We start from the raw sequence: 27,306 nt of genomic DNA on the forward strand, positions 1-27,306 counted from the left end.
GTTTTTTTTGAGCTTTTTGAAGAGAGAAGAGGAGGAGGAACTGTCCAGGTTTCTTTGACTTAAATCATTATCCACAATTTTATTCATTGAGGGGTGGGGGGGGGGTATAATTTACGGAACATTTCAGTAGAGTTCCCTATATCTTCTCAGTTTGACAAATAGGGAGATATTTAATGTTTGAATTGTTCACGGGGACAGTTTTAAAAGGGTAAACCTCTTACCTATGTAATAAGTGACGAGGTTGAATATTTAAAGAAACTAGAAGAAATAGTTTCCATAGTTCCATTGAATTTTGATGCTTATTGAAAACATTTAAAATTAATAATGTTTACTGTTACTCATTAAAAGCTACGAGGCAGAGAAAATTAGCTGATTTTTTTAATTAAGGGAAAAAATACAACCTAAAATTCCAGGAGTCGTAATTAAAATCCAAAAATGAGATTAATTACATCAGAGAACCCTACTGTAGAAGTTTTACGCTCATATAAACCAAAATGTGGAATTTTACATATTCTGTTTCAAAAATAATTCTATGGATTCGTGTTTATTATTTCTTTTCCCTCGGGGGTTATTGTATCGATCAAATGATCAGAAAAAATCCGGAGGGAAATCATTTGATCAGAAAGAAAAATTATAGTGCCATTTTTAATAGACTACGATATTGAAGGACAGTTAGCCTCCCTACCACACCCATTCTTTCACCAAAGTCTTCCGATTCAAAAATTTAGATAGCCCATTTTGGTTCAAAATAGTCGAAAGAATTAATAGCTACGTTTTTGAAGATAATTTGAAACCCTCAAAACACACGGTGAAATGGCTACACGCTTCGAACTTTGCAAATTGTTTTCACATTTCATTGGTTATTGAGAAGCATACAGATATTTTTTCGAGGGAAGATTTTTCGGCGGAGAAGTGGTTATTTTATACGTGGAGATTTCACTTGGAAGGGTAGTTTCTGGAGATGAACTTTCCAGACGATATTTTACACGGTGGGAAACCTTGCATAAAATAATATGCAAATTCCGTTTTAACTTTTCATGTACGGTGAGTCAAATTTGAACCTTCATTAGTTGAAAAAACGTTTGGAAATTAAATAAAAAAAAAGAAGTTTTTTTCAACTAAGAGTAAAGATTGGCATTAAAGCTTAAAGCGAACAGAAATTATTCCGCATATGGAAGGGACTGTCCCCTCCTAAACACGTCGCTCTTTAGGCTAGTCTTTTATTGTTTTAAAAAGTAGAGTTGTGACAGAGTCGAACTTTAGCATAAAGAGCAAGGTGTTGAGGAGGGGACAGTCTATTTCTTATTCGGAATAATTTTAGTTCGTTTTAATCTTTAATGTCGCTCCTTACTTTCAGTTTAAAAAACTGTTTTTTTTTTTATTTAATCAGTCCCAAGGAAAACATTAACGTCCAATGTTCCCATATGGGAACGTAGCAACATATTTACCAATACATAATGTCTAAAATAAAACTTAAAAAAGTGAACTAATTTATATTGAAAAAATCTCTTTCTTTGGTAAAAGTAGATAAAAGGGAGTTTTCGTTTACTTAGAAATTTGTTGTGCCTGGTCGATGAAACTGTCATGAACGGTTTTATGGACCAAATTAGGGCTTAGAAAGGTGTTTTCGAGCTCATGCCTCCAGCCCTTTCCTACTTGTCTGGCTGCAAAATTTTTAATGAATACGGAAATTGGAGGTATCTGTGACAAAGTAAATTTTTGAAACAGTGGGTCAAACAATCAAACAATGGCCCAAATAAAAACAATCAACTAAACCTATGGAATTATTATACTAATTTTGAATTATATATCAAAATGGAAAGTAAATAAAACCAAATTTTTCGTATAACAATAAAACTGAGCCAATTAAACATTCTAAGCAAACCATGCTGAATTCTAGGATTTGTACATAAGACATAATCAGCCAATTCCTTACATTTTATGATCTAGAACAACAGGAGGATATAGATCCCAAAATAAGCCAAAAATAGACGTACTATATTTATCTTCAAACAATATCCTATTCAGTAACTTGTCACTTAAGGAGTAATCATTGTTCATCCCTTTTTACCAGTTTCAGTTTATTTGATGTGAAAACGGGTTATCACTTTTTGGCCAAATATAAACAACAAAAGAAGGTCTTTTTTCACTAATTGTATTCAAACTAATATTAAGATCGATTCCTACTTAGAAGACTTGTGGGAAGATTTATAATGGTCTTGAATTTTCTCAACTGATTCAAACTCCTCGTCGCAAGCATTACATATAAATAGATTCTCAACATTTGTATTGCCGTCTACCTCGATGGATTTGCCTTGATTTTTCGACTTTTTATGAGATTTGTCATTTTTTATAGAAGCACGAGAGTTTATGTGTACATCAATTTTCCTAATGGTATCATAAGTCTTACTACACAGCTTACATCTAAATGGATTGCAACTGGGATGCACAAGCTGCACATGGGCTATCATGTTTTTCTTATAGTTGAAACTCTTGCTGCAGAACTCGCAGCTGAAAGGGTTAGGATTTGCATGTAAAGCCACATGTTGATCACGATAAGCAGACACGGCGAATTTTTCGTTGCATATGTTACAGCTGTACTTTTTCTCTCTGAATTTCTTTTCTTTTGGATTCCTCATATGGACTTTCCTCATATGGTTTTTTAGATTAGCTCTTGAACCAAAACGCATGTCACACTGCTTGCATTTATGAGGTCTGTTACCAGTATGACTATTTACATGATCATTCATCGATTTTTTTTTCTTAAATGTTTTGGTGCAAAGTTCACAGCTATAAGGTCTTTTGTCACTGTGAGATTTCATATGGGAATAAAAACCCGACCTTTGTGCAAAGGTATTGTTGCATATCTTGCATTCATATGGTTTTTCTCCTGTGTGAGTCCTCATATGCTCAGTTAACCTGGACTTTGCTGAAAACTTTCTTTGACAAATACCACACTCGTGTGTTTTCCCCTCAATGTGTCTTTTCATGTGTCGTGAGTAAATCTGCTTTGTTAACAATTTTGTGTTGCAGATTTCACACCCAAACAATTTTTCTGGTGTCTTTCCACTCTCTTGTGTAACATGCTTTTTCAAATGCTGATTCAAAAGAGAAATGGTATAGAAATTCTTTCCGCATTTGTCGCAGGTGAAATTCTTATCGCCAGTATGTCTTTGTATATGCATTTTAAGGTTATCGTCTCTAAGAAAACCTAAGCCACATATGTGACACAAGTATTTTCTACTCCGACCTTCTAGGTGACGTGAGAGGGATGCACGGTTGACGTAAGTCTTTTTAAAAATGCCAAACTCATTAAAATTACTTTCTCGAACGATGTTATTAGTTACTGGTTCTGAATTACTTGTAGGTTCAGCATCTTTATGTTCTGGGTTTAATTTCAAGTGCCATAAAAGACCTGTGGATTCCAAAGGATTGAAAACCAAAAGGGTTGGAATCTTTTGAAAACCAAAGGATTCCAAAACAACTTCCTCAGGCTGTGATGGTTCTTTACTACTGGCGTGATTTTTCGCCTTTACATTTTCAATGCAGCTCTCTGGGGGCATTTTTCCGGGATCAGATTCGTCAGAGGACGTCACTTCATAAGGTTCTTCGCTGTATGTATCCGTTTCTAAAAAAAAAGAAGAAACTAAAGACATAAATATTATGAGAAGTAATATGGGTGCTCTAAGTCAACTTCACTGAAAATAGTCGTCTACTTAAAGTCGGTATCAACAAACATTCAGCTTCGGGAATAGAAGTTTGACGATTAATCTAATAAACACATGATAAAATGCAAATAATGAAATACTAGTTCTTTTGCTCAAAAATTTGTTTTTAGTCATTTCGCTCAATTCCATTTCTAATCTCAGGGCAAGATTTTTCATGTTCTGTTTTCAAACAAAGAAACATTGTTTGCTCTTAATATGTCGTCAAGTAAGATCTAAGAATAATTTACGAACCTCAAGCTTCGTGGAGTTATCTGTTCTTGGATCAGAATTGGCCGAGGTTCGATGATGAATTTGATTTTAATTGCTTATTTGAGTTCTTTTGTGGGACCACAAAAGGAGCTACCGTGGATGGTAAGATGCCACCTTTTGTTCATAGGTTAAAATAATCGTTTCTTTGAGCCCATAGATGGCATCTCATCTTCTAAAAATTGGAGAGGGACAAATAATCTCTGGAAAGATTATAGTCCAATAAGCTTTCAGTCAATTCTGTTTTACTAACTCGATTCAAAACTGACAGGAACATTTGTGGTTACTTGTATAGAAAGGCCAAGTCCCTCAATAGCAAAACTAATTCTCTGCAGACAGCAATGATTTTAACATTACTTGGGAGGTCAAAAATTCTGTACCTAAACCCGTTTATCATCATTATTCTGTGCCTATGAGGATGACCATTAACAGCAACGCTGTGAAGGGCAAACTTGATGTCCAAAAGATATTCACCTGAGTGTCTTTTGACACATTGTGTCTTATGATTTAGTTCAGAACTCTTCTCAATATTCCTCATATATATTATTTTAGACACAGCTGAAACTCTTTTGAAAGTTTTAACTTGATACCTTTTGATTATTCTAAGATATTATAGATATATCTTTTTGACGAGCCGTGCATCCTAACTTAGGATTGACTTCAATATCCCCTAAAATTCCTTAAAAGTTTAAAGTTAATAAGCTTAGTCATTCAATTTGGGCGCACAGTTTCTTTTGGTTTAGTTCACCATTCCCCTCAACATTACCTCGAAGTTTTGCAAATACGACCTTGTGACCACCTGGATGCACACAATGTTTTCTGATTTAGTTCAACCGCCCCCACAACATTCCCTGAAAGTTTTCAATCAAGGCCATTCGATATATTAAAATTATTTTGAGAGTCTCAGCGTCAGCTGACTGTCTCACAGACAAAGGGCCCATTAGCAGATTCCAACAACACCAGAGGAAACTCAGGTTGTAGGCGTAATTTTGTTAAGCGTAGTTGATTTCCACATAGAAAATACTTTTTTGAGGGGGTAACTCCCCTACAACCATCAGGGCAAGGGTTTAAGTTTTGCCCTGGGGGCATATAAGGTTTTTATAGAAGGCGTTGTTGTAGAAGCTTCAAAAAAAAGCTCATTCGATTGGAAATCCAAAGGACTCGTGCCCTTTTTAATAGTCGAAAAGTAATTGGAGGGCAACTGCCCCCCCCCACGCCCATCATTCCCCAAACACATCCAATAAAAAATTTTACATAGCCAATTTGTTCAGAGTAGTTGATTTCCAGATAGAAAATATGTTTTTGAGGAGGACACTCCTCCACAACACTCAGGGCAAGGTTTATAAGTTATACCCTGGGGGCATATCAGATTTTTATTGAAATCTTTGTCGTAGAAACTTGAAAAAGGGCTCATTCGATTTGAAATTCAAAGGGCTGGTACACTTTTTAATAGTCGAAAGTGATTCGTGATATTTTTTGTTGTTTGTTGTTGTTCAGACCAGGGCACTTCGTATTGAAGGAGTTGTCGTGGGAACTTCGATAGGGGCTCATTCGATGGAAAATAGAAAGGGCTGATGCCCTTTTTAATTGTCGAAAGTGGTTGGAGGGCAACTAATCCCCTTCCACTCCCACCCTCCCACGCCCACCCTCCCATTTGCCCAATATGTTTAAAAACTAAATGTTGCCTTAAGATTAAATCAAAATGCACTGTGATATTGCTAATTCCAAATAAGGCATCTCAGCAGTATCCCAAGAACGACTGAGGGTATTATGTTCAAACTTTCGGGGCTACTTCTGCTCTTAAAATTTAACCAAATCAAAATAGCGTAAGTGTATCAATACTATCAAAGAAAGTAAACAGATTTTTTTGCGAATGGTATCAAGATTTCCATTTCAGGCCAACTAAAGGAGGTATGAAACTGAGTTACACAGTAAAAAGGTGTATGTTGTTAAAAATTGATGAAAATTTTTCTCCAGTATACAAATAGCAGGCCAAACTATAAAGTCTTAAAAAACGAAAAGATTTAAAGTGTTATTTTCTTTTTCCCTGAAAAGACTATGTAAATATAAAACGAACAGAAATTAATTAAAAAAAATTTTTCCACAAAATAAGTTTTTCAAAGAAAAGCAAAGAACTCCATTAAACAAAAAATGAGCAAAAATAAAATGAAATAATCTACCAAGCGTGAAACTACCATAAATCAGCATCGATAAATAAATGAAACCCAAAACGAACAGAAATTACAATAAAAAATACAAATGAATGTGCATTGTCAGTTTAATATACATATTCTGATATTTAATAATCAAAATGTTAATATTATTTGATTAATTAAATTTATAAAAGTAAAAACATTTATATTTTTCAGTAAAGTACAAATTTTGTCCTGGCCTTGGAAAGGCATAGGGGTTTTGCGCCCAACTTATGTTAATTTCTGCTTGTTTTGAGTTAGACTCGGTTAATTATTGTTATTTCTGTTCGTTTTGGGTTTCATTTATGTATCGATGCTGATTTGTGGTCGTTCTTTACTTTTCTTTGAAAAACTTATTTTGTGGAAAAAGTTTTTTTTAATTAATAATACAAAAGAAGGAAGAATTCAAGGGAAAAAGACACTAAATAAAATAAAAAAACAAGTTTTTTTCGACTAAAAGCAATGAGCAACATCAAAATCTAAAACGAACAGAAATTATAACATATATTAAAGGGGTTCCCCCTCCTCAAGACCTCACTCTTAACGCAAAAGTTTTTTTTTATAGAATTAACAAAATCTTACAATTAAGCGGCCTTTGTGTTTCAGGGGCCGTTCTTAAAGAATTGAAAAAAAAGTCAAACTTTAGCGTAAAGAGCTAGATCTTGAGGAGGGGTCAGCTCCTTTCATATACATAATAATTTCTGTTCGTTTTAGGTTTTGATGTTGCTCATTATTTTCAGTTGAAAAAAACTTATTTTTATATTTAATTTCGGAACAATTTTAAATATTACCAGAAAATCCGGCTCCCCCTCCTTGAAAATTTCTTCCTCAACGGAAAATTCCTCCATGAAAAGTTCTTTCTACTTAAACTACCCCCTCCCCCACCAGGGAAATTTCTCCCAGGCAATTCCATTCCAGCTGAAAACTCTACCCTGAAAATTTCTTGCGGAGGATTCCAGGGGAAATTTTTTTCTTAACGCACTTTCATTTGAAAAAGACTTGAATTTCTGATTGTCTTTAAAATCATATCTGGGATCCTCTCATCCATGGAAAACTTTTCCAGCAAACAACCCCACCCCCAACCCTAGTAGAAAGTTGCTACCGTAGGAAGTTCCTAATGGAAAATTTATCCCGTGGAAAACTCCCATGGAGAATTTCTCCCGTGGAAAATTCTCCCCCCCCCTCCGGATAAAGACTGTAGACAATTGCAATCAGGTAAAAATTTCCCCCGTACGATTCTGCTGAACATCTCCACGTGTAAAATTGAGTCGGCAACAATAAAGTAAGAAAAATAAAAATAATTTTGTATAGGAATTCTGGCAAATTGCCCATGTCTAAAATTTCCACAGGGAAGTTCAGCCCCATCCCGTGGAGATTTACACCTCCACGGAAAATTCTCCCCGTTGAGTCTTCATAGCAGAAAATTCACCCCCCCCCCCCCCGGAAAAGTGTCTGTATACTTCCCAATAACAAATTCTATATGTAAACAATGGGCAAAATCCATAACTTAGACTTTCCCCAGGGACTGGGGGGGGGGGGGTCATATTATCTCCAATGGCATAGTTTATTACCATTTGAAGCTAAACATATTACCATTTTACTCTAACGTTTGATTAATTAAAAACAAAGTTTTTATGAGGGAAGTAAAGAGCGAATTTGAAAATTAAAACGGACAAAAATTATTACTTCACAGCTTATCTAATATATATCAATAAAACTAGTACAAATAAACTAACTATATTAACTATAACTAACTAAAACAAATTATATTACAAATGTTTTCTTTTGTACTTAATATTGAAAATAAATATTAAAATTGCAGTAAAATTTTGAACTGATGAGCTTTTAGCAATTAATATCATTATGCATCAAATATTCAGTTTAATTTTTTAGTTCTTTTCAAGATTGGTCAAGACAAATATAGTTTCACTACTAGCAAAATGTGGATACTGCCCCCTTCTTTAACTGTAAAAACCTAAAGCCTTCTGCGTCATTGGTGCTTCACTGAAAACGAATTACTCATATATTACAAATTTATTATTTTCCAGTTCTTAAAGCATTGAAAATGAAAATAAAAATTACAGTGAAAAAAAATATTGAACTGATGGATCTGTCAACAATTAATATCATTATATATCTAATATTCAATTTGATTTTGTTTATATTTTCCAAGACTGTTCAAGACACATATAGTTATGCCATTTTTTTTAACTCTGCCTTTTTTTCTAACTAATCATGTTAGTTTGTTATGAAAACATCCTATGGCTTCTAGGCATTTCTATTTGAGCGGAAAACTGCACCTCAAATTTTGTGGAACATGCATTTTCTTGCATGAAACAGCAAAATATAATAAAATGTCAAGTTTCGGAGGGTTCCACCACTCGCAAGCAAGTGCCATTGGTATTTTTGAATCCGCATGGTCAATTTAGGGGGGTGGAGGGTAGGCTAATTCTCGTAGCAGCCCCATTCCGTCGTGGTATGGTTCACATTTTCAACACCTGGCGTCAGGGACTATCATATAATCTACCAAGCATAAAACTACCCCAAATCAGTATCAATAAATGAATGAAACCCAAAACGGACGAAAAATTAAAATAAACATTAGAGCCAAACTCAAAACAAGCATAAATTAATGTGAGTAGGGTTCAAAACCCCTAAGCTTTCTAAAAGCCAGAATATAATTTGTACTTTACTGAAAAAATATTCAAATGAGTTTACTGAAAAAAAAAATGTGCATTGTCAATTTAATATACATATGCTGATATTTATTCCCTAAAATCTTAATTAATTTTTTTATTTATTAAAGTTGCAAAAGTGAAATTATTTCAGAGAATTGTTTTCAGTAAAGCACCAATGACGCAGTAGGTTTTAGGCTTCTGCAGTGATACGATACCCAAACTCTTTTTTGTAGTTTTTTTTTATTCGATTCAAACTTGATTTGCATATTCAATTTAAGTTTCACTCGTTTTAATATTTATTTATTCATTATTGCATGTTTGTTCGCATTGATTGTTATTTAATTTCTGTTCGTTTTAAGTTTCATTTATACTTTAATAGCAAAATATTTTTTTTCGTTTTAAGCTTGATTTTCATATTCAATCTAAGCATTATTCACTTTAGGATATATTTAATCATTTATACTATTACTTGTAGTATGTTTTTTACTATAATTTTCCATTTGATTTCTGTTCGTTTTGGGCTTCATTCATTTCTCAATATCAATTTCTGGTCATTTTGAATTCTAGTATCTAAAGGTATTCTTATATGCAGAGCTTAAGTTTAAAATGACCTTTAAGTTTCTTTGAAAAACTTATTTTTCGGAAAACTTTTTAAAATTAATTTTTGTTCGTTTTTGATTGCAAAAAGTTTCAGGGTTTTTTTTTGGCATGGGGGGGGGGGGTTGCTTACAGTCAGATTATTCTTGACTTTAAAAAACGGATCTAGAACTTTCAATTTAATTCGAATGAGACTTTTTTCAAAGTCTATACGATTACCTCTTTGATAAAAACCTTATATATGAACAATAGACAGCCTGCATAACTTGTGGACAGCGATTGACAACAATGAATGGATTGAAAAAGTAGCTCCAATAAGGGGGTTTAGACCATTTCAATTGCCGACACAAAGGGATCACGACTGTTTGGAATTGACCTTAATAGGAATTTGTGTGCCAAAGCAATTTTGCATCTATCAGAGAATAGGCATTTTAACCTTATAATTGGATAATTATAATAGATTTTCTATGTGTTCTCCCCATACAAAACCCATTCCCATACGTTATAAAACCCCCTAATAAGTTATACCCCAGGGAATAACTTACAACGCCTACCCCTGGGCCCTGGTGGGCTGTGTCGACAACGGAATTTTTGGTTATCAGAACTTTGAACTATTTTAACAAAAAGTCTATCTCAAAATTTTTATCTGATGCATTTAGGGCGTGGAGGAGGCAGAGGGGCTAGTTGCTCTTCAATCTCTTTTGACTCTTAAAATGGCTGTCTTAAAATTTTGATTGGACGTGTTTGGGGAAAAGGTGGGCGTGAGAGGGGGGTTAGTTGCCCTCAAATCACTTTTGACTATTACAAAGGGCACTAGCCCTCGGAATTTTCAATCGAATGAGCCTTTTTTGAAGTTTCTACGACACCGCCTTCTTTAAACACCTTATACGCACCCAGGGCAGAATTTAAACTCCTTGCCCTGAGGGTTGTGGGGTATTGTCCTCCTCTAAAAGATATTTTCTATCTGCAAAGCAATTACGCTGAACAAAATGGCTATCTCAAAATTTTTATTGGATGCGTTTGGGGGAATGATGGGCGTAGGGGGAGGGCTAGTTGCCCTCCAATCACTTTTGACTATTAAAAAGGGAACTAGCCCTTTGAATTTCCAATTGAATGTGCCTGTTTTGAAGTTTCTACGACAACGCCTTCGATAAAAACCTTATATACCCCCAGGGCATAACTTAACTCTTGCCCTGAGGGTTGTGGGGGAGTGTCCTCCTCAAAAACATATTTTCTATCTGGAAATCAGCTACACTGAAGAAAATGGCTATCAAAAAAGTTTGATTAGATGTGTTTGGGGAAATGATGGGCGTGGGGGGGGGGGGCTAGTTGCTCTCCAATGACTTTAGACTATTAAAAATGGCACTAGCCCTTTGAATTTCCAATCGAATGTGCCTGTTTTGAAGTTTCTACGACAACGCCATCTATAAACACTTTATATGCCACCAGGGCATAAATTACAACCCTTGCCCTGAGGGTTGTGGGGGAGTGTCCTCCTCAAAAATATATTTTCAATCTGGAAAACCACTAGGCTGAACAAAATTGCTATCTCAAAATTTGGATTGGATGTGTTTGGGGGAATGATGGGCGTAGGGGGGGGGGGCTAGTTGCCCTCCAATCACTTTTGACTATTAAAAAGGGTACTATCTCTTTGAATTTCCAATCGAATGAGCCTGTTTTGAAGTTTTTATGACAACGCCTTCTATAAAAACCTTATATGACCCCAAGGCATTACTTAAAACCCTTGCCCTGAGGGTTGTGGGGGATTTTCCTCCTCAGAACATGTTTTCTATCTGAAAATCAACTACGCTGAACAAAATGGCTATCTAAAAATTTGGATTGGATATGTTTGGGGGAATGATGGGCGTGAGGGGGGGGCTAGTTGCCTTCCAATCACTTTCGACTATTAAAAAGTGCACTATCCCTTTGAATTTTCAATCGAATGATCCTTTTTGAAGTTTCTACGACAACGCCTTCTATAAAAACCTTATATGCCCCCAGGGCATATCTTAAAACCCTTGCCCTGAAGGTTCTGGGGGAGTATCCTCCTCAAAACATATTTTCTGTCTGGAAATCAACTACGCTGAACAAAATGGCTATCTCAAAGGTTTGATTGGATGTGTTTGGGGAAATGATGGGCGTGGGGGGGGGGGGTAGTCACTTTCGACTATTAAAAAGGCACTAACCCTTTAATTTCCAATCGAAGGAGCCTGTTTTGAAATTTCTACGACAACGCTTACTATAAAAAGTTTATATGCCCCCAGGGCATAACTTAAAACCCTTGCCCTGAGGGTGGTGAGGGAGTATCCTCCTCAAAACTATATTTTCTATCTGGAAATCAACTACGCTGAAAAAAATGCCTATCTGAAAATTTTGATCAGTTGTGTTTGGGGAAATGATGGGCGTGGGGGGGGGGAAGGGGCTAGTTACACTCCAATCACATTCGACTATCAAAAAAAGCATTAGCCCTTTGATTTCCATCTGAATCAGTATATTTTGAAGTTTCTACGACAACGCTTTCTATAAGAACCATGTATGCCCCGAGGGCATAATTTGAAACCCTGGCCCTGCGGGATTTGGGGGAGTATCCTCCTCAAAAATATATTTTCTTTCTGGAAATCAACTACTCTGAACAAAATGGCTATCTCAAACTTTTGATTGGATGTGTTGGGGGAATGATGGGCGTGGGGGGTTAGTTGCCCTCCAATCATTTTGGACTATTAAAAAGGGCACTAGCCCTCTAATTTCCAATCGAATGAGCCTGTTTTGAAGTTTCTACGACAACACCTTCTATATAAACCTTATATGCCCCCAGGGCATAACTTAAAACCCTTGCCCTAAGGGTTGTGGAGGAGTGTCCTCCTAAAAAATATATTTTCTATCTGGAAATCAACTGCGCTGAATAAAATGGCTATCTGAAAATTTTGATTGGATGTGTTTGGGGAAATGATGGGCGTGGGGGGGGGGGGAAGTGGGCTAGTTACACTCCAATCACTTTCGACTATTAAAAAGGGCACTAGCCCTTTAATTTCCAATCGAATGAGCCTGTTTTGAAGTTTCTACGACAACGCCTTCTATAAAAACCTTATAAGCCCCCAGGGCAGAACTTAAAACCCTTGCCCTGAATGTTGTGGGGGAGTATCCCAAATATATTTTTCTATGTGGAAATCAACTACGCTGAACAACATGGCTATCTCAAAATTTTGATTGGATGTGTTTGGGGGAATGATGGGCGTGGGGAGGGGCTAGTTGCCCTCCAATCATTTTTGACTATTAAAAAGGGCACTATAACTCTCGATTTCCAATCGAATGACCCCCTTTTGAAGCTTCTACGACGACCCCTTCCATATGAAGTGCCTCTGGGAAAAAAATAAAACATTGGAGCCGTATGGCCTTTACTATAGGCAACGCTACAGCGTTGCCTCTGATATTGAGGAAATTAGTCAGGGGGAAATTTTTCCCCCTCTTAAAAAGGTAACTAAAACTGTCGATCTCCAGTCAAATGAGCAACCTCTGAAGTTTATACGACAACCCCTTATGTAAAAACCTTATATGCTCGCAGGGCATAACTTAAAATACTTGCCCTGTGGCTGTGAGGGGTAGTATCGACCCCAGCGTTTTTGTTATCTGATGTTTTGATTATTTTAACCAAATGGCTATCTCAAAATTTGATCGGATTGGTTTGGGGTAAAAGAGCATTGAGGGGGGAAGGGCTAGTCAGATCTCTTGATTTTTCAATTTCCAATAAAATACGCCCCCTCAAAAGGTTATCCGAGCACCCATTTCAGAAGAACTATATATCCCCCGGGGCATACTTAAAATGCATGTACCCGGGCCCTATGGGGTTGTGTCGAGCCAGAAGTTTTTGTTATCTGATCTTTGAACTATTCTTAACAAAATGGATATTTAAGACGTTTGTAAAAAAGGATTAAGAAAACGGTTTTAGGGGCTGACAACTACTTATGGTTCATAGTACACTGGGATAGGGCTACGTTCGTAACCATTAATACAATACTACTAGTATAGTAAACGAGAAGGGATGCACACTATTTACCATGCACCTTCTTTTTATAGTCTCTCTTTCTTTTTTACTAAATTGTGTTTTGTATTTGTTAGTAACAGCACTAGATATGTGTCATGTTTAATCCTGTAGATTTCGATTATTTTTATATTTCTTAACATTCATTACAGGTGCTTTGACATTTGAGCCCTATCATAGTTGCTAGGTTTTTCGTTGTTCTTTTGTATTTTGTTTGTTTACTTGAAAGTACGAACTTTACCCATCCCGGCTTGTGATAGAAAATGTTTTAGAAATAAACGTTATTTTAAACACAAAGATAATTTCATTGATAAATTAGGAGAAAGGCCTTTCTCATGTCGTAAAAAAGAGCAGATGCCTGATTTTCATAATATGTATAATCATCTTAATGCACAACGTAGTAACCAGAATTTAACCCCCCCCCCCGGTAAATACCTCACCCGTTGGACAGCCCCCCCCCCCCTATGAAACTCTAGGCGGACGGGCCTATTAGGCCTAGGTCACTTGTTCACCTGAGAGTCCCAGGAAGCTTGGTAGCCATCTGTCCATTCCAAAACTCGGTCGCCCGCCTAAGACTCTAGGCGGATGTGCCTCTCGGAAAGTAAATGCACAAGTATTTGAATTAAGAGAGTAGTAGTTACACTTGCCGTTTACCTGTGCAGTTTATCCAAACAGTATGAAAAAGATATCAGTCATGTGTCAATCCTGAAACTCGGTCGCCATCCTGAGACTCTCGGTAGGGGGGACTATAACGCTTAGGTTATTTGCTCACCTACGAGTCCAGGCGACTTCAGTCCCCTGTTCTGCCTACACGTCCAGTGGACACTGTCTATCATGAATCAGCCCAAAAATGTCGGTCATCCCCATAGCATAAAAACAATATTAAATTCCCAATTGCCTGCAAGTTCTGTGGATATGGTCAGTCATAAATCTTTAAATCATTTTTTGGGGGTCTCCAATTACCTTCAAATGGCTCACAGAACTGACAGACTATTTGAATTATCCATACTCAATGCCGTTCTATTTTAGTTTTTTCCCGGGATGAATGATAGAGTATCTATCAACAAATTGACACATGACTGACAAGTCCCCTGGACTTGCAGACGAACAGAGCGACCTATATTTTTCACACTGTTTGCGTAAACGGTACGGGTAAACGGCGTGAGTAACTATAGCTATCTAAATACCTGTGTATTTGCTTTTGGAAAGGCACACCCACCAAGAGTCTTAAGGTTCCTTCACATTGAATTTCGGCTTTCCGTTCTCCCCTTCACACTGAACTCCGTAAGCCTTCCGTAAGACTCATAACCCTCCGTAAGACCTTACGTTGACGTATCCATAAGTCAAAACGCAATGCTAGAGGTCTGACGGAAGAAGTTGAAAGTATTTCAACTTCTTACGTTTACGTTTGAGCAAAATGGAACTTAGATGAGAAAATATTTTAGTTTGCAGAAGCTGGAAAAGGTTATATAGCTTAAAGTACCCTGTTTTCAAGGACAAGCAATTTAAACTAAATTCTTTGGAAAGTCTGAGCCAAGTTTTTCATCAGCAGGAAAGAAAGTAGTAAGTATAGACTGTCTTGATTTGTGGGCCTACGCTAGGATAGGCTATACTTTGATAAATATTGCCAGTTTTTTTTAACTCTTTTTGGGTTTGAGGTTAAAATAAAACCTTTTGTGGTACAGTTAATCATTTAAAATGATATTTAGGACATTAGTTTTGTAACTTAAATCAGGATTTAAAATATTCTTTATGAGGTTGAAGCAAGAATAAATTTAGATTAGGATCTAACCTACTTTGGTACATTTAAATGGATAGTTTGATCTAGCTTCTCAACATCCTCTATAATGAAAAAGATTTAGGATCATTGAGAAAAAATAAAGACTAAGTTAATTTCTTTGGCAATTTAGAAGTTTTATATAGGCTATCTTAGGGATATATCCAGGACCATTAGGGAAGATAAGGTGCACTGTCAGAAACATATGTGATACAGGAAAAGAGCATAAAACAAGGAATCTAATGGTATATCTTTAAGTTTATTAAGCCATTTTCTCCTAAAAAGCTGCTGATCTGTAATGCTACCTTGCATTGTATTGCCATTCCCCATGATTGGGTTCACTATGGGCTATTTAAGGCTGTTTGTTTTTTCTCAAAATGATAAAACTACAATATTTCCTAAGTTTTGATTGGAATAAGTACCATACAAAAATATTACAAGCATCAATGATTTGCAAACTTTTGTTTATAACATAGGCAATAGGCTATATATTTTAAATTATTTTTTTACACCAACGCTTTATTTACATTTCCAACATGTGAAAATTATATTTATGGAATTCACAACAGACAGCATATTCACAGTAGGCTAGAGCAATATTTCCTGTGGTGTTGAAATATATTTGTATGGATTTATTGACACTGGTAGACATATCAGCTACCAAACATTGTTAAGAATTTAAATGAAGGATAAAACCATTTAGTAAAAAGATTTGAATGACATAGTTGAAAGTAATGTTTGGTCATTATATCTATGTAATGTGTAATCTTTAAGAACTTTGTCAGAAAGGAAGGAAAATGTCATAGAAAAACATGAACTTGAAAAACATGAAAAAAAAGAGGATAGTAAATACAATGTCATCATTTCCCCAAACACCTGTGTGTGGATATGGTCTTCAAGTAAAAGTTGATTTTGAATAACTTTAGTTGGACCCAAAGAAAAATTAAAATTTGATATAAACACAACAAATTGTATTCTATTTTTAAAGCTTCAAATCAGGACACTGAATATGCATGGTATTTTGGCCCATCACCAACATGTTTTAAGTGACACTCAACTTTGATAATCAAATGAAAATACAGTAGAGTCTATTGAGTATTTGTGCATTGAGGTATTATAGTAGTAAAGAAATGATATTAATTCAGTTAGTACCCTAACAAATGTTGTATAATTGGGTGTAGGCAAAGTACTTGTTTCAATAAATTTGATTTAAGGCACAGTAAATTTTATTTCTTTTCTAAGTGATCCTTGACTTTCTGTGGTTCAAAAATTCTTTTTTTGTTGCTCCATAGAATTAACTAGCTATGGAGTTCTTGCTATTGAGGAGAAAAATTAACTAAATCTCCACAATATATTTTATGAATAAGCTGTAATAAAAATTGGGCTATAAAATGAGTATGTTTAAAGTTTAAAAATTGAAAAATTTAGTATTCATTGTGTTTTTTTCTAGTTAATGAGCTTATGGAAAGAAGGGAGCTTGAGAACCTGAGAGACAACTATGTCTACCTAAAGAAAAAAAAGGGAGATCTACAAGTGGATCTGGTGCTAGTATAAACTTAAAGCCAGAAGACCAAAATTTTGTACAAAAAATGAACATACTTTCTGAACATATAATTGAAAGAAACCATAAGACAAAAGGGAACACTGTTCAAGATGAGAATATATCAGTGGACATTTATTCAGAGTGTGCAGGGGGTGCCCACAATATAACTATGCTGAAGTGAATGATGCTGATTTTATTACCCTTAGTGAAGAAATTCTCATTAACAATCAGACAGATATCCAAAGTTCCCAAGCTTCTAGTAGGCAACAAATATATGCACCAACAAGCCAAAATAAAACTCATAATAGAACACAGATAGGGTCTAGAAATCAAACAGACCTGAAGGAACAGCAAGCAATTGACAAAAAAAAAACAGCAATGACCAGCATGATATGGAGTGGTACTTTCTACAATCACTGTTATCTCATCTGAATAAAGAACCAGATGACTCAAAATTAGAGTTGCAGATGGAGATCTTGAAGGCAGTTAAAAAATACTTTAATCAGTGTATTTTTAGTTTTATAGACGAACTTAATAAAGCTTTTTTTCTCTATTTAAGGTAAGCATTAAATTATATGAAAAAAATGTCTAGTAGGTCTAAAAAAATAAATATTCCAGCAATATGAATAATTAATAATAATAACACTAGTACCAGAGTAAAAACATGATATCAGAAAATACTTTTGACATTTCTATGGCTTTGTTTTGAAATGTAGTAACTGGTTCTAGATTTCTTTGAAAAAAAAATTTAATAGCTATAATTAGATGTCTTAATTCAATGGGATATGGTGAAAAATAATGTAAAGAGACGCTTTTTAACATAAAGCCATTAAAAATGTGTAAGAAGACATGCCTGTCATGAAACTGAAACTAAGAAAAAAAAATAAACAGATTTAGAGAAATTTGGAAACTGCCATGCAGTGTCCTTTTTCTTTGCCAGTGGTCACGTCAAGAGGTTAAAAAAAAAGCCAGAAGCCCCTCTAAAATGGCATCAGATCAAACGTATACTGATGGAGTTAGTATGGTCAAAAACCTAGAAAGGAAATCACAGCCCCCTTCCTTACACAACAAGGGAAACCACTTTTTTGCATGGGTAGCGCTAAAAATTGACGTTGCAGTGTGAAGGGAAGATTTTCGATGTGAAGGAACATAAACGTAAGACCCGTAAGATGAAACGTAACAACCTTAGGACTAAACGTAACGTAAAGTCTTACGTTTTCAATGTGAAGGAACCTTTAGGTGAGCGACCGATTTTTAGAATTGATACATGACACATGGGGTAAACAACTGGACCCGCAAAAGGCATTAATGCTTAAAATATATTCGTGCTAAGCTGAAACATCGAACTCTGCTCCCTATTGGCTGCAGTTGTAATTTGACGTAACTATGTCATCTTTTGGCTCATGTTCCCTTTGCAGCTTCTTGGTGTGTTATTGTTCAACCGTCTTACCGTTATTGTTCAACCTATTATTTAATAGCTGTGTCAGCTTTGTCCATCAGCGAAATTAAATTTTGGAATTTTGTTTAACAGTTTATTATTAATTAACGTTGAAAATGATTGAAAAATTTGTCGAAATAGTAACTTTTCCTAATTTTTAATTAAGTTTAGATCGTTCTCCAAGAGACAGTCAAAGAGATATCATAATTTTGGCTCAATGAATGGATAGTTTGCAAACTAACAAATTAAGCAATATAAACATGTTTTCTTTCAAACCGAGTTCCAGCTGTGCTCAAGTCGCAAAATTGCAGGATTCACAGGAAACATAGATATTAAAGTAAGTGTTTACCTCTTATTCTAAGTTTACCAAAGAAATTTGTTGGGCCAATATATGTTCAAACAGAAAAGAATTATTCATATCTAAATATTCAAAAATAAAGGAGCGAACCCTAAATCATTCAATTTTTTTTTTAATATTAAAATCACATCAGTGTATTAGCTTTCTCCGTGACTGAACTAAATCTTATTGGAAATCCTGTTTTTCAATTTAGTTTCCACACAAAAATTCTATCTTATATTCTTAAAGTAAGACAGAAAACTTATTATAAGCCAAAAACACAAAATAATTAATCAGCAGAACACCAAAAGCAAAGCTAGAAAGGGCATGCTCAGAAAACAATGCCAACTATAAGATTAAATAAACATACTAAAAAAAACGAAATCTAAACTATTTTATTCTAATTATTTAAGAAATAAAATAGGAGATGAAACCATGTGCCGAATTTAACATAATATACCACAGTTTATATAATTAGGCAGTAAGTTACCGCAGATGATTTCTTGCTCTTCATTCTCAATGCGAACAAAAAGCTCCTCCTACTTATGGGTTAGTGTGTATGCGTCAATCAATGGGAAATGGTTAAAAAGTGCATTATTCGTAATTACGAAAGCAGAAAAAAACTTGGTGAGCCGGCCAAGTGGTTTGAAAGTGTCCCATCTCGCAGGTCTGAATTCATTTATACACAAATTACGACTTAATATGTTATTTATATTCAACGGACTCAACATACTGGCCTTTGCAGGATTTTATAACAAAGGGGGCGGGGGGTTGATGAAATGTATGAAAATGAGGATTTTTTTTTCTTCTAATAACTAGTGGAATAGGTGTGATGGTTTCAGGGGCGGATCGAGGATTTTTAGGGGGGGGGCAAAATAGGTTGATCCAATAAACTTACGTTAGGAGCAAGTTTAATTAATGCAAACTTGCGTTAGTTAGGTAAATTACACTACTTTAGACTACTTTAGGGGGGGGCAGCCCTTGCCCCCCCTCTGGATACGCCACTGGACGGTTTATCATTTTTTTTTCACGTCGTGATATTTATTTTCTAGATAAGACTAGTTTCGTTTTCAATCAATGTTTTCGTATGAAATGGGCAGATATTTCCTGAACTTTAAAGAATTAAAGCCTAGGTTTTAAAATTTTTACCCTTAGTGAATTTAGATAGCGATAAGGGTTCCTGATTGAGACCAATTTTAGGACCTGGGTTCTAATTGTTGGTTGCTCTGGTAAAAGTTGCCACAGTACTACAGACAATAAAAATCAAACCAATTAAAAAATTGATAAAACTTTTAAAACTGAAATATCAATGCGAAGCACCAAATATCATAATCAAATGTAATCGCTTTATGGCATTGTTCAAATAAAACTTATTTTTAACTTGATTATCGTTGTAAATTCATTCTTTGTCTTTCTTTCCATTCTTAAACCAATGTTATATTTACCTTTTGCAGTATTACAGCCCACTATATATACATTTATATAAATTTATATGCAGTGTTACAGCCATACCAATTATTCTCCTTTCCTTTTTTATTCTTTAATAATAATTTCTGGTCTTTACTTTTCTTTAAAAAAAAACTTTCTTTTTCGTAAAGTTTTCGTAGTAGCCTATATATATATGTATATATGTATATATATATATATATATATATATATATATATATATATATATATATATATATATATATATATATATATATATATATATAGATATATATATATATATATATATATATATATATATATATATATATATATATATATATATATATATATATATATATGTGTATATATATATATATATATATATATATATATATATATATATATATATATATATATATATATATATATATATATATATATATATATATATATATATATATATATATATATATATCGGCGCGTACAAACAGCTCCTCTCATTTGATCTGCCATCAGCTGTCCAATTATCCTGGAACACGTATTTTGGCAGAAACTGTTCTCAAAATGCCTTTGAAACCAACTTGAGACTTCGAAACCTACTTTTAATTCCTAAAAACATCTAAAAATAAAATTGCACTACTAATTACCGATGTTCATATATGTATTGGAATAAATTAATTTAAAATTAGTTTCTTCAAAATTAGTGTTCCAACGTTGAGGCCAAGTTTCGCGTTCAAGAGGGATCTGACTTGTCTACCCGTGAAAAGATCTAATGTCGCATATGTTTATACCGGTTTATACATTCTCTGGAGCAATTGCACCTCGGTCCGGGTTTTTATAATGAGTGAGATAGGGAAAGATCATACTGCTATTATATATACTGTGTAATATACTAAGATCATAAAAACCATTGCATTTATTGACCATAAATAAAATTACAAAGTAGACAAGAAATTGAACAAAAATAAGGCTATTACGTAATTATTCGAAAAAAAAACTCTAAAATATCTTTGATTACAGAGGTATGTGTAGAAGAGAAACAAAACAGTTTTTAAAACTAAAGTTTCCTTAGAAACAAAACGAAAGAGCGAAATTCAAAAGATTTTGTAATTCAGAACAGTAAAATTAATTTAAAAAAATAAGTTTTTTCATAACCTAGAAAAGTCTAGCAATATAGACAGCAAACGAAACAAAACCCACCTACTACATCCATATTGAAGCAGCAGCTTATTCTAAACATTCAGATTTGAAGTGGTAATTATTCATCTTTTTTTTTTTATTAGTTTACGTTAATTTGAAAACCAAAATGAATAATCGATATTCAGGCGAATTTAGACCCCCCCCCCCTAAAAAAGGTTATATCAAACTATGACCACAATATGTCCCTACTTAGAAAACCCTTTACTTAAAAAAAATGAGAAATTAATGATGATAAAAACAGTCGACGACAAGCTTGATTTTACAGGGAGGTAATTGCCTCTGTTTTCTTATTCCTCTCATTTTATTACAGGTCAAAATAGAGCTATAGATTTTTGCCTAATTGAGAGGACAAAATAAAAATAAGAAAGAATTATGTTTTCTGTTAACTTTGTCAAGAACAGACGCATCAAAAGAATCGAATTTTTATGCTTATTAAAAATATATAAAATTCATCATGTTTGATGTTACCCATCAAGGGCACGAGCCTGACAAATTTTTTGGGAAAACACCCTAAAAAAATCAAGTGATCTTAATGAAAATTACAACATCAGATTCAGCATATAAAAGAACTCTACTGTAGAAGTTTCAAGATCCTATATAATTTTTTTTTCAAGAATCGTTGGACCAATATATGGTAAACACAAAAAAAATCATTAATTTCTAAATATCTAATCTAAAAATAAAGCAGCGTAGCATGATTCATTCAAACATTTTTTTTTCAAATCTTAAAATCACATCATTGTGTCATTTTTCTCCTTGATTAAAATATATTTTATTGAAAAATAATGTTTTTTAATTTGATCGATATGCTAAAATTCTATCAAACATTCTTAAAGTAAGACAATAGCTTATTATAAACCAAAACACACACACAAGACAAATTAATCAGCAGAACATCAAGCGCTAAGCTAGCAAGGACATGCCCAGAAGACAATGAAATTTAAACTATATTTTATTCTAGTTATTTAAGAATTAAGAATAGGAGATGGAACCATGTACCAAATTTAACATAATACACCAAGCCCATAAAAATCATTGCAGTAAAAAACCATAAACAATATTACAAAGCAGACAAAAATTTAATAAAAATAAGCCTATTACATAATTATTGAAGAAAAAAATCCAATTTTAAAACATCTTTATAAGTGGTACGTGCAGAAGAAAAACACAAACAGTTTTCCAAACCTAAGTTCATCTAAAAACAAAAAGGAATGAGCTAAATTTCAAATAAATGAATCCAAAATCCCAAGGATTTTGTAATTCACAACAATCAAATTAATTCATAAAAATAAGTTCGTTCATGACATGGAAAATTATAGCAATATGGACAGCAAACGAAACCATCTTGGTTGCATCTTGAAGCTGCTGCTGATTCTAACAATCAGATATGAAGTGGTAATTATTCATCATTCGTTTTCTATTCGTTTCCGTTCTTTGCAAACCAAAATGTATAATAGATATTCAGGCTAATTTAGACCCCCTTCCCCTAAAAATAACAAAAAGTTATATAAAACTAACACCATAATCAATTCTTACTTAGAATGTTTATGAAAAGAGTTAAAATGGCTTAGAATGTCTTCAACTGACATAAACTCCTCCTCACAAAAATTGCATACAAACAGATTCACCTCTTTCTCAACATTCCTCCTTCCCTCCACCTCGATATGTTTACTTTGATTTTTCATCTTTTCAGGCAATTTCTCTTTTTTCTCACAAGCACGAGAGGTAATGTGAACACGAATTTTCTTTAAGGAATCATAGGTTTTACTACATAGCTTACATTTAAATGGATTACGGTCAGGATGCAGACGCTGCACATGGGCCACCATGTTTTTCTTATAATTAAAGCTCTTGCTGCAAAACTCGCAACTGAAAGGGTTAGGATTTGCGTGTAAAGCAACATGTAGGTCACGATAAGATGCCTCTGCAAATACTTCGCTGCATATGCTACAGCTGTACTTCTTTTCTCTGAATATCTTTCCTGTATGGGTTTTCTTATGGCGTCTTAAACACTTATCTGAGCCAAAACCCTTGTCGCACTGCTTGCACTTATATGGTCTAGCACCAGTGTGAGTATTTAAATGGTCGTCCCGTGATTTTCTGTTCTTAAACGTTCCATTACAAAACTCACATTTATGAGGCCTTTCGACACTGTGACATTTCATATGACTATATAAGCTAGCATATTGTGCACATGTATAGCCACATGTTTGGCACTCCAATGGTTTTTCGCCCGTATGGGTCCTCATATGCTCGATCAGTCGCCTTCTTGTGTAAAACTTTCTTTGACAGAATGTGCATCCATGTGTTTTTGGCTGAGTGTGTCTTTTTACGTGAAATGTATATATCCTTCTAGTTGCGAATGTCTTATTACAGATCTCGCACTCAAATAATTTTTCTGAAGTCTGCCCACTCTCTTTCCGAAGGTGCATTTTCATATGATCATTAAGAGTACCTCTAAGTCGAAATTGCATTCCACATCTGTCACACAATAAACTTTTTTCGCCAGTATGGATTTGCATATGACGATTGAGGTTCTTTGGACTACACAGGCTTAAGCCACATAAGTAGCACAAGTATTGTTTACCTTTAGCGTGCCTTCGTTTGTGAGTGTCAAAACGAATATCAATATGACACTTCTTCTTGAGCTGTGAACAGTAAAACTGACATTGCTGAATTTCTATTCCGTCATGAGCTTTCACGTGGTTTAGCAACAAAAGGCGAAGAGAAAAGGATTCATTGCAAATTCTACAAACTAAAGCGTTTTCCGGCGACTGAATAGTTGGTATTTTTTTAAACACTGTGTTTTTGCCATTATAATGTACGCCATTATATTCGTCTGGTTCTAGAAAATAAAAATCAGCAACTAACAATTCATAAAAATTGAATTACGATATTAAACAAGATAATGAAATAATTTCTCGAGCCTATTCAATAAAATAAAGAACTCCGAGTATTTTGATTCTTTTTACTTTTTTCTAAAGTAATTACAATTTATGATCAGGAATTTTGTTTCAGCTCCAACTTAGAAAATAATTTTTAAAGTAAACTTTCACCCGGGATTTTGAGGTTACGATTAGCTTTGCAATAGCATAGTGAACAAATTAAGTACGTCTCCAGCACAAGTTTTTACGCAAAGTTCAAAGAAATAATAAACAATTTCCATAAAACTCCAGTTTTTATCTATATTTTATACATGTCTGAATATAGAATTTTGTCATTTCTTTGACAAATGAAAAAATAAATGATTCAAAATTAATCTCACCATTCCATTAAATAAAAGGATTGATTCCAGTTACTCCGCAATCTGTCTTAAAATTAAAAAAAAAAAAATTTAAATGTTTGAAAGGAAATTAAAGACAAAAGACAAATCCAAACCCTGAAAAGAGCAAAAGTAGCCACGCAAGAGTAATAAGCCATACTCTATTTAGATTCCATCGTATAATAAAATTAAACTTGAGACGAGCAAAGGTTCCCAAAATTAAGGTAACGACTCCCGTTTTTTTAAAAACCTTAAAAAGCTACATTGCAATCAAAGTATAATCACCTACGAAACAAGTACTGACAAAACTCTCCAAAAGCGACCCCGCGTACCTCAGGGCCTCTAGACGCAAAATGTTGTACAACTTAATCGCTCCGAGCCAAAGTACTTTGCTCCGGCCAATAAATTATGCTAGAGCGTGATCAAAGTATAATCACCTACGGAACAAGTATAATCACCTACGGAACTTGTTATTTAGTTGCCAGGTATGGAATAGGTATGGAATCGTCTCCGGAGACACGGACAAAGGGTTACTTTTTTCGTGTGGAGAGGATAGGTTTTGTCAGTACTTGTTCCGTAGGTGATTATACTTTGATTGCAATCTGTACTTTATTGAAAAACATGAACAAGTTAATATTGTTATAAAATTCTCTAAAAATCATCCGAACACAGAAACAATACTTATTTCTTAAAGCAAATACAATGACGACAATTAATAAGTTCTATTATTTAAACCAAAACGAACATAAATTAATATTAATAATCGAATCAAACACAAAGATAACAGATACTGATGAACTAATAAATCCTGAAATGAGTAAAAATTAAAACGAATGCTTTAAGTCAGACTTAAAACAAGCATACAAAACGTTATTACAAACAAGGGTTTACTACTGGCCCTCCTAATCTTCTAAAGCCTACTGTGACACTTTCTTTAAATTAAAACTATATATATTTTGATCGATGTTCTTTAATCAGGGGGAACGCTATAGCGTTGCCAGTGTTAAAGGCAGTATAGCTTCAATGTGTTATTATATTTTTTCCAAAGGCACTTTATATGGAAGGGATGGCCGTATAAACTTCGAAGGGAGCTAATTCGATTCGATATCGGAAGTTCTAGTGCCCTTTTGAAGAGCCCAAAGTGGTCGGAGGGCAACTAGCTTCATTAACTAAATATATATTATAAATATGTGCAAGGAGAGAAGAAACATATTATGCTATTTGTTTGACGATTCGAGTAGAAAATCCAAAATAATCTACAGTAGAACTAGTTTTAAGTTTCAAAACAGTTTTTTTTTATTTCATGATCAAGAATATCGTAAAACAAAAATTCATTCGCAGAAAGGACAAAATCATCAAGATCAGGAGGCTCTCAAGTTGAATTGATACTAGATGCCTGCTTAGCTCCTAGAGTACTAAAATAATGATCGTAAGCATCAAGACAATCAACACTAGTACTAAAATAGTGGTTTGGACGATTTTTTTTTTATTCACACGGGTCTATGTCTTTCTCATACTACATTTATATTGATCAATTTTACGAATTCTCGTATCTTTAAAATATATACGTTTATTAAATCAAACAGTTCGTGGTAACGAACTGTAAGTAAGGAGCAACCCGGCTCAATAGTAACCGAAACTCTAAAAACCGGAATTTTGATACCCATTGATAAATCGATAGAATCATGAATTGTATGCTGATTTCAAATATATAAGTTTCATCAAGTTTAGTCTTACCCATCAAAAGTTACGCGCCTGAGAAAATTTGCCTGAATTTCAAAAAAGGAGTAAACACCCGCTAAAAGTTATAGAACCCTAATGAAAATCACACCATCAGATTCAGTGTATCAGAGAACCATACTGTAGAGGTTTCAAGCTCCTATCTGCAAAAATGTGGAATTTTGTATTTTCTGCCAGAAGAAAGATCACGGATGCATGTTTATTTGTTTTCCCCAGGGGTGATTGTATTGACCCAGTGGTGCTAGAATATTGTGGGAGGGATCATTCGAGCGGAAATTAAAATTTCTAGTGCCCTTTTTAAGTGAAAAAAAAAACTGGAGGGCAACTTGGCCCCCTCCCACGCTATTTTTTTTCTGAAAGACACCCAATAAAAAATTTGAGACAGCCATTTTGTTCAGCATAGTCGAAAACCTAATAAATATGCCTTTGAGGATGACTTAACCCCCTACAGTTCCCGGGGGAAGGGCTGCAAGTTATGTATTTTGCCCATTGTTTACATATAGTATTGGTTAATGGGAAGTATACAGACGTCTCAGGAGGGATTTTTTTTTGATGGGGGGGGGGGGTGTCGGAGGAGGGGGTTACGGGGGAGGATCCTTCCATGTAGGATGTTTCCTTGGGGGAATGGGCATTTCTATAAAGGGGACGCTTGACTCCCAGCATTATTTAAAAAACGATCAGAAATTAAATAAAAAAAATAGTTTTATCAACTGAAAGTAAGGAGCAACATTAAAACTTAAAAAAACAGAAATTTTTACATTTATGAGGGGGTTCACCCCCTAGTCAATACCTCGCCCTTTTCGCTAGTTTTTTTTTAGTACTTTCAAAAGAGCTATCTATTCTAATTAACCGGCTTTTGTGATTCAGGAGTTTGTGATTCGAACAAAATTCGAACTTTAGCGTAAAGAGCAAGGTATCGACTAGGGGGCAAACTCCCTAATATACGTAATAAAACAAACGAATATAGAAGTTCGTTACTTAAGTTATTTCGTAAGTTACGTCAGAACAATATTTCGAGAAAGCCATTTAGCCAAAATCAAAGCTGCATTAATTCAAAAACGTTCAGAAATTAAATAAGAAAAATAAGCTTTTTTAACTGAA

At 34.4% G+C, this 27,306-nt stretch overlaps 1 protein-coding gene across 4 annotated transcripts in view; it reads right to left on the reverse strand.

Annotated features, from left to right (window-relative positions):
- Positions 1–2,034: 2,034 nt before the first annotated feature.
- The window catches only part of LOC148952904 (uncharacterized), a 175,392-nt gene continuing 150,120 nt past the window's right edge, over positions 2,035–27,306 (reverse strand). For 3 of the 4 annotated variants that reach the window (XM_089088156.1, XM_089088153.1, XM_089088152.1), the window contains one exon: positions 2,035–3,628. In XM_089088156.1, coding sequence (XP_088944282.1) covers positions 2,184–3,628 — 1,445 coding nt within the window. In that variant the 3' untranslated portion in view covers positions 2,035–2,183. Of the gene's footprint in view, positions 3,629–22,351; positions 24,049–27,306 lie in introns of those variants that run through there. The other variant, XM_089088154.1, reaches the window with a different exon arrangement.

This window comes from Artemia sp. Qi Xiang Cuo, chromosome 4 (genome assembly GCF_049724085.1).
Source record: "Artemia sp. Qi Xiang Cuo chromosome 4, ASM4972408v1, whole genome shotgun sequence".
Lineage (NCBI taxonomy): Eukaryota > Metazoa > Arthropoda > Branchiopoda > Anostraca > Artemiidae > Artemia > Artemia sp. Qi Xiang Cuo.